Consider the following 12,058-nt stretch of genomic DNA (forward strand, 5'->3'; position numbering starts at 1 on the left):
AGAAGGCCATCACCGATGTGAGTCGTGGCTCTTTCACTGCTGATGGCTGATGCATCTCCCCCAAAAAGTCTCTGGCAAACCTGGCTTTGCTGCTTTGCCTCTCCAGGCGGCCATGATGGCAGAAGAGCTGAAGAAGGAGCAGGACACCAGTGCCCACCTGGAGAGGATGAAGAAGAACATGGACCAGACAGTGAAGGACCTGCAGCTCCGTCTGGATGAGGCAGAGCAGCTGGCCCTGAAGGGAGGCAAGAAGCAACTCCAGAAGCTGGAGGCCAGGGTGCGTAGGGCTGGTATTTGTGCAAGTGTGTGCAATACCAGGTCATAGCAGGGAAGCTCCAAATATGGGTTTCTCATTGCAGGTGCGGGAGCTGGAAGGGGAGGTTGATTCTGAACAGAAGCGCAGTGCTGAAGCCGTGAAGGGTGTGCGCAAGTATGAGAGGAGGGTGAAGGAGCTGACCTACCAGGTAAGGCAGGAAGCCTCCTTGAGTTGACACCCCTTACACCAGCACGTCAAAATGGCTGCGCATTGTCCCCATGCGGTATTGTTGTCTTCATTTGGGAAGCAATTCTATCTTTCCTGCTTATCAACTTCTTTAGACTGAGGAAGACCGGAAGAATATTCTCAGGCTCCAGGATCTGGTGGATAAACTGCAGATGAAGGTGAAATCCTACAAGAGACAAGCTGAGGAGGCTGTAAGTATAACTTGAAGAATGAGTGAGAGTAATTTTACTTCAAGGAAGTATGATTGTAGAGATCAGAATGAAAACCAGAAAAGGGCCTGAAAGAATCTCCCGAGACACGTCTTGGCTCATTGTTCATTATCATGTCAGGCAGCCTTGCTTTCTTTGGGGCATGCTGCAGTCAGAGATTGACTGAGGGATGTTTTGCAGTGTAGTTTATCCAGGAAATGAAACTAAAATTGCCAACATCCATTAACTAAGAGGCTCATGAATCTGTGGCAGTAATCAACATCATGGGGTTTTCATGTGTTTCTGAATCTAACAACTGAAATGTAAATCAGGCACTAGGGAAGAGGAGAATAAGTACAAGAAATAATAAGACCATGTGACAAAACAGCTCCTCAAGAGTGACAAATTTCTGGTGCTTTTTGTTAATGTGGGTTCTCAAATAAGGGTGGATGAGGAAGTCTTTGTGAGTCTTATGTTTAAGCCATGGTAGGCAGGAGACAAGGTCTGTGCTTTCCTCTGGGGAGCTACAGCCCCTCAAGGCCTGGGCACAAAAGGACTGAAACCCCTGCCTTGGTTCCTCACCACCAACTCCTTGTCCTTGTACAGGAGGAGCTGTCCAATGTCAACCTGTCCAAATTCCGCAAGATCCAGCACGAGCTGGAGGAAGCAGAGGAGCGGGCTGACATTGCAGAGTCACAGGTCAACAAGCTCCGAGTGAAGAGCCGGGAGATTCATGGCAAGAAGATAGAAGAGGAAGAGTGAGAATGTCATGACAGTAAAGTGGCATAAGGAATTCACAAAATGTGAAAACTCTGTCACTTTCTTCCATAATTTGTATTTTTAACCCCCTCCATACATGGCAAATAAAAGGATTACTTCACAGACACATCATGAGCATTAGATTTCATCTCTTCCTCTTGTAACTGGTTACTGTGTCTGTTATCATGTGCTTTTGGACCCAATTTTGGCTTATAACCTTTGCATGTTCTTACCACGGTAGAGCTTTCTGTCTACTAGCAGCCAATTGCTTACCACTTCTATCTCAATTCATTAGCTGTGAATTAGTGATTGGAACAGAATTAGAAATGACATTTCAAAGGCAGGGAAATCACAGCCGTTACTCTTCAAAATAAAGAGGCTTTATCCACTTCACTTATTTAATTACAGTACACATTTCACATTAAAGGGTAACTTCTGCAGTACCATCCATAGTCAAGTCCAACCCTTGATCCCAAGCCCATCTACAGGATGCGTCTCTTCCTTGATGACCTGAGGTATTATGGGCATGCCAAATTAGAAATAATTCATCCTAATGCTGCCAGTCCAGATCTGCCTCAGCCATTTCAATCCTAGCAGCCTGATCCACCTGCTGGTTGTTGTGATGTTCTTCAGTGGCACGACTCTTGGGTACATGAGCATCTGTGTGATGTACCTTTACAACCATGTTCTCTATCAGGGCAGCAAGATCTTTCCACAGTGCAGTGGCCCAGATGGGTTTGCCTCTGTGCTGCCATTTATTCTGCTTCCACAGCTGTAATTACACCCGGAGAGCACCTGCCACCCCCCAGGAGTCAGTATAGACATAGAGCACTGCCACTTCTCTCATTCAGCAATGCCTAAAGCCAGCTGGGTGGCTCTCTGCAAATTGGCTTACTTCACCTTCTCCTTCAGTATCTTCCACAATTTGTTTTCCTTGAGAATTTCTGCCCAAGGCTCCAGGTCTGGCCATTCTGTCCAGCTGTGGTATAGGGCATGTTTTTTATATCTTTTCCATTCCAGATTGGCCCAATGGCTACTACATGAACTATCTCCTATTTAATTTGTTCAAAGCCTGTAGTTGCTCAGCTGCTTCTTCTGGATCACTTCATGGAGAGGGTTTACAATCAGGCTGTAATCCAGAATACGCATTCTCCAAAAACTCACAAGAACTAAGAAATCTTGTCTTTTTGTTAGTTGATGGAGACCTAATAGTTTATTTACTGATCACATCCATGGGGATCTGATCATGTCCATCTTGTCATTTTATTCTTAAGGACTGGATTTCCTGTTCAGGTCCTTTGACCTTACTTTATTTTATAAAAACAAACAAACAAACAAACAAAACAACAAAAAATCCCAGCTTTTGGAAGGATTTGAATTTTTTTTTTTTCCTTTCTGAAAAACTTTCTTTGCTGTGTTGCCTCATTTAATGATGTCATCAACTTAATGCAGGTTCAGGAGCTTCCCCTGTGTCAGAGCAGTCTGGATCAGCCCACTGGAAACTAGAGCAGCCATTTTCCTGGAAGAACACTCTCTTGTTATGGTTTTTCCCTTGCAATTCACATACATGTGCCTGTAGATTTGAGGTGGGTTTTCCATCCCGCTTCCTCATATCCTCTCCATGGTCATGTGGGTAAAGCCATAGGATGGCACATAGGGTGTACCCACTTACTCCTGTCCCTCAAGTGGTTTGTACATGTGCAGGAGAAAACTTACTCTCTTTTCTTTGGGCCATTTAACCAGTTTGTCTGCAGCTGAGACACAGACTGATCGCAGAATCACAGAATTACAGGGGTTGGAATGGATCTCAAGAGATCAAGTCCAACCTCTCTGCTAGAGCAAGTACTCTACAGTAGACAGCACAGGTAGACATCCAGACGGGTCTTGAATATCTCCATATAAGGAGATTCACAACCTCTCTAGGCAGCCTGTTCCAGTGCTCTGTCACTTACTATAAAGAAGTCCTTCCTCACGTTTGCATGGAACTTCCTATGTTCAAGTTTTAGGCCACTGCTCTTTGTCCTATCACTACACAGAGAAGAGCCTGGCATTATCCATTTGTGTCCCACGTCACTTTTTGGATATTTATAAACATTAATCAGACCCCCCTCAGTCTTCTTTTCCCCAGGCTGAACAGACCCAGGTTGCTCAACCCTCCCTCATACAGGAAATGTTCTAGACCTTTACTAATCTTTGTAGCCCTCCACTGGACACCTTCATAGAATCATAGAATCATAGAATCATAGAATCATAGAATCATAGAATGGCCTGGGTTGAAAAGGACAAGAAGCATTATCTTGTTCCAACCCCCTGCTATGCACATGGTTGCCAACCACCAGCCCAGGCTGTCCAGAGCCACATCCAGCCTGGCCTTGAATGCCTGCAGGGATGGGGCATCCACAGCCTCCTTGGGCAACCTGTTCAAGTGCCTCACCATCCTCTGTGTGAAGAACTTCCTCCTAATATCCAACATAAACCTCCCCGTCTCAGTTTAAAACCATTCCCCTTGTCCTATCCCTATCACCTTCTAGGAGATCCTTGTCTTTTTTGAATTGGGGAGCCTGGACCTGAACATAGTATACTAAATATGACCTCACCAGGGCAGACCAGAGGAAGAGGATCACCTCCCTCGACCTGCTAGCCACTCTCTTTGTAATGCACCCCAGGATATCATTGGCCTTCTTGACTTCAAGGGCACACTGTTAACTCATGGCCAATCTGTTGTCCACCTGGACCCCCACATCCTCCTCCTACTTTCCTACTTTCCCATCCTTCTACAGAGCTACTTTCCAGCAGGTCATCCCCTAACCTGTACTGACGAACAGAGATTTTCCTCCCCAAATCCAAGACTTATTTGCTCTTTTAAAATCTCATCAGGTTCTTCCCTGACCAGCTCTCCAGTCTGTCCAGGTCTTGTTGCACAGCAGCACAGACTTCTGGTGTGTCAGCCACTCCTACCAGCTTTGTATCATCATCAAACTTTCTGAGGGTGGACTCTATCCCTTCATCCAGGTCACTGACGACTATGTTGAACAAGACTGGACACAGCACTGACATTTGGGGAGCATTGCTAGTTACAGGCCTCCAACCAGACTCTATGCTGCTAATAATGGCCCTCTGAACTTTATCAGTCAGCCGGTTCACAATCCATTTCACCATCCACTCATCTATCCCACCATTTTTTAAGTTTAATAACTAGGATGTTGTGAGAGACAGTGTCAAATCCCTTGCTGATGTCAAGGTATGCAAAATCCATTGCTCGCCCCTCCTCTACCCAGCCAGTGATGACATAATAGAAAGCTATCAGGTTGGCTGATCGCGATTTCCCCTTGCTGAATCCATGTTGAATACTCCCGATTTTCTCTTCCAATTGCTTGGAGATGGCATCCAGAACAAGTTGTGATGCACTCTCTACGTATCTACACTACAAAGACTGTGCGTACATGATGTTATTTGGATCTTGGAATAACATATTATTGCCCAAGTTACTATCATTTATTATCTCTACCACACTAGCTCCCTTAGGTACTGGACACCTTTCTCCATTGTGGTCCATTTTTCTGGGTTAAATACCAACCCTTCCTTGAAGCATATCTTTCCTTCACAGCTGATGAGAGTTGCACCACAGGGTGAAGGTCTATGCCCCTTTTCCTATTATTTTGTCAGTGCCAGCTATCTTAGAAAGAGATCCCAGCCATTTGGTTTCACTTGCCCACTAAATCCAGACTATGGTCTCCATTATCTCAGCACTGGAGCAGCCAGGTGGCAATGTGTTCACCACAACTATGGCTGAAATCCCGTTCCATATCTCACAGTTCATCTAACATTAGGGTCAGATGGTTCTCTTCTAGGAGTTCTGTCTCTCTCCTCCTCCTGTTTTTGTGATAGCCCTGCTTCATCTGCTTCATCTTCATTTTCCCTCTTAGTAAGAGTTTCTTTCCTTACTAAACAATCTGATTTTCGCTAACATTTTTCCCTGTTGCTTATAGGGGCAACTGACACTGGCATTGACCGGCTCTCTGGCTCAGCCTCAGGGCCTATTGCAGAGGTTGGTTCAGTCACAGGGCTGTCGCTGGAGTTGAGTCAGATCCAGAGGCATTTCCTTTTGAGGGTGCTGAGTAATGCTGAATAGTGTTTAATTGGTTCAGGCCAGGCACCAACACAGTGCTGTTACTCTCTGACATTACCAGGATCAGGGCATAACTTTTAAAAACATTCTGTTAGCTGTTTAGGATTCTGCACTTGTTCAGGGGTGAGTTGCAGATCCATCAGAAGTGATCATCTGCCCATATCTTTCCACACACCTTACCACCCACAGTCATCTTGCCCCAAGGCAGATCTCTGGGTGGTACATCTTGCCCCAAGGCAGATCTCTGGGTGGTATTTTTGAATAATTTCTTAACCATAAATTAAACAGGATACATATACAGAAGACACAGCAGTAAGATCGTGCCTATTTGAACTCTCCAGGTATATTAAAAATTTTCAACAACTGCTTTAGCTTGCCTGTAGTAGGGAGTTCTTTACTTGATAAGAATTTCTGCAGTAAGGTTCCTGTAGTCAGAGAATGGTGGCAATACTGAATACAACCCAAGACTTGTATAACATGAGAACATGCTACATTCAATCTGGCAAAACCATAAAGAAGCGTAAGTCAGCTCTCAGAGGTAATAACCAACATGGTCAGAGTTGAGAAAAACAACCCTGAAAGCAAATAAAGCAACAGTGAATGAAAAGATCAGCATTGTGTCCAGCAGTTGTTAAGCTACTCTACCACTTACAACAATTTTGTTGTAACGTGATCTGGTCAGATCTGTTGTTATCTCAACCCTCTGAGCCCCACAGGGGGTGGGCAGCAGAGTGAGGGAGGTGATTCTGCACTTCCAGAAGAGTGTAGAACAAAACAGTCCAGGCTGCCATAAAATGCAGTTTCCCTTTTAGGAAGAGTTTCTAAGAGAGTTGAATGGAAGAAAAAAGGCAAGCTGCACCTCTGCAAGAAGACACACTATTCAGTGGAAATGTGTAAAATGTCTGAATGGATGTTTTACCACCTGAGAAACTAGCCATAGAGATATGAACCTTGTAGATGGGCCTAAAATCAGTACGATTTCTGCATGTGCCCAGTTGAAAAGATCTAATCTATCCTGAAGGATGAAGCACATCAACCTGCACGACTGTGAGGTGAGAGGCAACAGAGGCTGCACTACCAGGTGTGCGTGGCTCTCCGCCTTGGTGAAGAGTCTTCTGGAAGGATGGATTGTTAACAGCCTGCTTAGACAGGTCATGCTTTCCTTAAGTATCCATGTCTCTTAAAACACTGGCTGGCAGTGGACAAAATCACTGAATATCCTGAGTTGGATAGGATCCACAAAGCTCTTGAGTCCATCTCCTGCCTCTGCACAGCACTCCCCCAAAATCAAACCATAATCTGAGAGTGTTTTCCAAATGCTTATCAAACTCTACCAGGCTTGCTGCTGTGACCACCTCCCTGCACTGCCTGTTCGGTCACCCTCTCTGTGGAGAACTTCTTAATTACATTCCATTCCCACAAGCCATATTGCTTGTTCCCTAACAGAAAAGATCAGAGCCTCCCCTGCTACTTACTCCCCTTGTGAGGAAGCTGTAGGCCACATGGAGGTCTCCCTCCATGTCTCAAAATGTGAAAGAAAGCTACTGTGACGTGACAACACAAGAAATATTCTCATCCCAGTAAGTTTCAGAGGATTTACTGCACCATCCTGGGCTGAAAATTTACAAATGAAGCAAGATTTATCAGCAGCCGGAGGCCTAACACCTGCAGTGCTCTGTGACCCTGCCCACACAGGTGCAGGAGCATGTAGGCAGGTAAGAAGATTGATGGTTTTCTAGTGAGCAAATCCACCAGACAGTTGCTGGCAGGACAGAGTAAAGCCCTGCAATTGCAAAGACAGCGCCTGCAGCCCCCTCAGGCGGACGCACAGCCAGCAGTGGCAAGGCCCTGCTGCGGTTTCTGCTGCAGTGCCCACCAGGAGCGGGGAGGGAGCAGCAATACCTGCCCTTCTCCAGAGGCAGAGACAATTCCTGGGTCCTGCTAGGGTTGACCTACTGGGGCACTGCTCATCCAAAGTGTAAATTAGTGGTGAAAAAGCCGCTGAAGACAAGGTGCAGGACTGGCTCCTGCCTCAGCCCTCTCTGCACAGATTCCTGCCCTGCGCAGCTTTCTGGGAAAGGGGCTGAGGGTGGAAGCTGGCACCCCACTGGGAGTGGAACAGGAGTTTGATTTTGTTTCTAACCAGAGACAACCGGTTAATGTGTTCCAGAAACACTCCATCGTACAGCCAAACTGTGTGACAGTAACTGATAATGAAGGCATGCCCAAAGACTATGCCTACAGTTAATGCTGACTGTACTGTGATAGCGTGTGCAAACCCCATGTGAGGCAGGGGCTGGGTGACAGCATCCCCCAGAGATGTTGTCCCTGGCCCAAAGGAGAAGTTCCAGACTGCAGATCTCTATGCAGACAAGACTGCAGGCACAGAAGTACACTCTTGCTGCAGTGTTCTTAAAATCCTCTCCTTCATAAGGTCTTCTTTCTAATTCCATGGAGACGAGCTAGCCACAACTGCAAGGTATAACTTTGGAAGGCCAAGAAGCAGAGATAGTTACAGTGTTTGCGTGGGCTGCACTTCATGCCCTTGTCTGTGTGGATCACCTCTCCAAGGAGGAGTGAGGATGCACAAATGAGATCTGAGATAAGATGAGAATTAACAGAGGTTGAGATGTCTGATATATGAGGTGGAAAACTGTGGCTACATGTGAAAGAAAAGGATATTAACATTGATGAGGACATTTGGAAATACAAATTGAAGCCAGCTTCAGGGGCAGAAGAATAAGGAAAAAAGATGCTGAGTTTGGGAGAATATAGTAGGTAAGAGTAACAGGAGAAGGTAAGGAACAGGAGACAAAGGTGGCCAATAGAGACAAGAAGATTTGAGGTGTTTTTTATAAGAACTCATAGACTTGAGGCTGCTTTTAAATGTGTAAAGTCAGTACAATTATGATTATATGAACAATTATAACCATAATTATTACATCATTATGCACATGGCAGAACGTAAGAAAGATCCTATCTTTGTTTTTCTTTCTAAGCAATGGTTAAGGTCATTGTAAGCATCTTGGGTGAATGCAAATGTCTAAGTTGAGGATTTGGTGCTTCTGGGGAAAGAAAATTCAGTACACAGTCCGTACAATTTTGGGAAAAGATACATGTTTATATTAATTTAAAACTATTTTTACAGTTACTAAACTAAAAAACATAGTGAGTTGGTGTTGCTGCAAAACAATTTGTCTTCTGTCTGCTATCTTGGTGGAATCAAGTGGGCACAATTAATAGCATACATATGGAAAGGCATGGTGTTATTTTCCAAAGAAATTTTACACACCATGCTGTCAGAGACTTTGCATCTTTGATTTGATACTTTCTTTGAATAGAAGATGAGTACTAATACTAAAAATAAAAGTTTTCATATAGATTATTTTTAAAAGTAAAATATTAAACTGTATCAGTGATTAACAAGCTGCACATGTACTGTGGTGATCATAGAATCGTTTGGGTTGAAAGGGACCTTTAAGATCATTTAGTTCCAATCCTCTGCTATAAGCAGGGAGACCTCCCTCTATTAACTGCTCAACCTGCAGGTGCCACTAGGTTGCATTTGACCAGTAGAAGTCCATAAATATTATGTCTTAAATATTTGTTTAGGTGTTGAGAATCTGGAATTGTTCCTCATTAATTTCAGGAAAATACTCTCATTAATTAATGTAAATGAAACTATATTTTATATCCCATGTATTTGTAGTTCAATGCCATACCTTCAATATTAGAATCAGCTTTCATAAACATCCTGTAGAGTCAGGCTGCTAATTGGCTGATAAATAATGTAGAGGTCACTGATCTTACAAAAAATAAACATTGGCCCATAAATACCGTATATGAACAACTCTGAGAGAAAGTTTGACACAGATTCGGTTGGTGTATGGACTCCAGTAGAGCTACGTGGATTGCAAAGGCTCTCGGGGGTATGACAATCTGGAGCTCAGCAATGTAAATAACTTTTATTAATGGAACTAGGATTAACTGAAAATATTCCTGTTCTAAAGAAAGAAGCTTCTACTGAGTGAAGACTGACAAACCAATTAATCAGTTCCATTCAAAAGTCTTTCTGAACTCTGGATGTAATTACTAGTTGTGAAAGATCATGCATTTGTCATGAAGGAGAGAAAAAGAAGTCAGTTAAAACATTTTATTCTACTTATTGGATATCCCTTTGGAAGACAAGACAGTATTGCTGGGAACGTATCCTTCGACATACAGAAAGAGTTCAGGCTGGGGATACCAGTAGGTAAAATCCAAGGACAGCAAATCTGCAAGGTAGAGCACGGCGCAGAGCACCAACGCCCGAATTCTTTGCCAGCTTTTCTTAGAAGCCCCTAGGGGTCACCCTGCTCCAGGAAGATGCAGCTCAGCTGGAAAAGTCTCCGAGGGAGCAACAGAGCATTAGCGACTTGACCGCGTGAAGGAATAAGTCAAAGGTTACATCTGTGCACTCGGTAAAGCAGTGATCGAGTGAAATGGTCTTTACAGCTTAAAATGAGTAGGAAATAATCACACGATGTTCAGGCAAATCATAGTTTAGTTGTACTTTCCATGTCTTGTTAATGAGAGTCACACATCAGGGTTACATTCATCTCATGACACTTCACCAATTTTGTGACAGATGAAGGGTCAGCTAAGGAACATGCCACCTAACATCTTCTCTGGAGTCATCTGAGTCCAAATGTTAGTATCATATTAGTAACTCTATTTTCCCTTCCATCTGCCTGCTTGCCCTTCTCTGACTTTTGGCCACCTGTTGTTCCTCTGCTTTCTGCACCTTACCCAGAGGCTTCCAGACTTTTTCACTATACTCACCTGTTCTGTAACTGGAGTCACTCAGCTGCTTGAGTGTGTGAAGGAAAGGGTATTCTGAATGTCACCACCTTCATCTAAGAGTCACTTAATACTGTCTGAACTGTAAATCCTGATGGTACAGTACTGCCTATGTTTAATCACAGTTTGCACGTTTATATACCTTTATAGTTTCAGGTGGCTGCTTCAGGACCTTTCCAAGGGACTAATTTGCTTTTAGTTTATGTGAGAAACAGAGTTATTACTGGAAAGAGAAGACTGAGTGTATAGAAGTCCCCTGTGTGAGTACATGGAATATTTGCTTTCCTTTTCATGCAGTAATATTAAATTGAAAACGAACAAGGTATTGCAGATACTAGTTCTTGAGCAGGATTAGGAAAGAGGATGGTCATCTCTGCTGCTGCCTTGTCTGAACTGTGACATAAACTGGTTATCATCCATAATGTCCTCATGAAATTTATGTTGAGCCCAAGAAACCGCAGTTTTCATTGACATGCACAGGCAGATTGTTAGTGCCAACTGTCTTATTACTGGAGAATTAGTCCACAACTCATATTAATAATGGCCATTATTGTTTTTTTCTCAAGAAATCAATGCAAAATCTTTTACCTCTTCCCACCCTTCTGCCTCAACACATGATTTTTTTATCATGAACTTTCAAACAGGTTCTTAGTGGACATCTTTAGAAGGCATGGCAACATGTGAAGCTCCACATCTAACAGACATGTTCTGTAGCAAATACAGAAGATGTTCCATGTAATTAATTTAATCTGAGCCAGTACTTATCAAATCTAATAAAGAAAGTGTGTCCTTACCATTTCCAGGTCCTGTTCACAGCAACATGTTAGTCAAAGTGTAGCAATGAGAAGATTTGCTCTGAGGGATTAGTGTTCTGGCATTTCTGCTTATCATCTGCCAACATTCCTGGGAGCTCTCCTTTTACCCAGGGAACAGCAGAATGAGGCTACGTTTCCTTCATCATGCCACATACACTGACAGTTTACAGGCCAGATTGATGTTCCCAAGCATGCCCTTCTAATTCTGATAGCATGGCTGACAACAGTGTTTACAAGATACACACCACAGAAAAAACTTTTTTTTTTATCTGAGTGTACCAGTCAGCTCTAGAAAATGCATATTTTGTCCCAGTTTGTTGTTTTTGTTGTTTTTAAAAGGAATGATAGTAGGGGTGCAAACTTCCAGGAAGTGCTGGTGCTCTACAGTCAGCTGACTGATCTCTGAAATGTCGTTCTGTTCTTTATCGATAAGTTGTAGGACTCACAGTCCTGTGTCACTGACAAATATAGGCTGATTTTCTGAAAACTCTTTTTTTCAATGTAATTTGTCAGTGGTCTTAAAGCCAGCATAGAGAAGTATTCACTTCAGCCTAGTTTGACAAACCTATTTTATAATGGGATATTTTATATGGGATGTTGACTGGACAGAGTCAGTTTGTTAAATTTTCTACAACTTGCTCAAATCCTTAGCATTCCATATTTCTAAGGGAAAATAGTTAGTGAGGAAGCATGAAATAAGTGGACACAACACATCACTCTAGTTTCTGTGTTCTCTACAGAGCTACTCTCAAAATCAACTGAACTGGGAACACTAAAATGTCTCAGATGAGAATGTAATGAACTTTCTTGTCACTTAAACCCGCCA

General features: G+C 43.4%; 1 protein-coding gene and 1 long non-coding RNA gene across 2 annotated transcripts in view; one reads left to right on the forward strand and one right to left on the reverse strand.

The window, feature by feature from the left end:
- LOC122186819 (myosin-8-like) overlaps positions 1 to 1,576 on the forward strand; it is a 196,761-nt gene extending 195,185 nt beyond the window's left edge. The window contains exons 2-6 of the mRNA XM_042883770.1: positions 3 to 17; positions 107 to 277; positions 360 to 464; positions 598 to 693; positions 1,297 to 1,576. Of these exons, the coding sequence (XP_042739704.1) occupies positions 3 to 17; positions 107 to 277; positions 360 to 464; positions 598 to 693; positions 1,297 to 1,452 (543 nt within the window). The 3' untranslated portion in view covers positions 1,453 to 1,576. The remainder of the gene's footprint in view (positions 1 to 2; positions 18 to 106; positions 278 to 359; positions 465 to 597; positions 694 to 1,296) is intronic.
- Positions 1,577 to 9,717: 8,141 nt separating this feature from the next.
- On the reverse strand, positions 9,718 to 11,300 carry LOC122186935. The gene is made up of 3 exons (XR_006181210.1): positions 11,212 to 11,300; positions 11,006 to 11,125; positions 9,718 to 9,964 (listed from the first exon to the last, which is right to left on the reverse strand). It is a non-coding gene; the product is annotated as an uncharacterized LOC122186935 (long non-coding RNA).
- Between the last annotated feature and the right edge of the window lie 758 nt (positions 11,301 to 12,058).

Source organism: Lagopus leucura, unplaced genomic scaffold (genome assembly GCF_019238085.1).
Source record: "Lagopus leucura isolate 7727_CA_CO unplaced genomic scaffold, USGS_WTPT01 Super-Scaffold_100040, whole genome shotgun sequence".
In the NCBI taxonomy this organism is placed as follows: domain Eukaryota; kingdom Metazoa; phylum Chordata; class Aves; order Galliformes; family Phasianidae; genus Lagopus; species Lagopus leucura.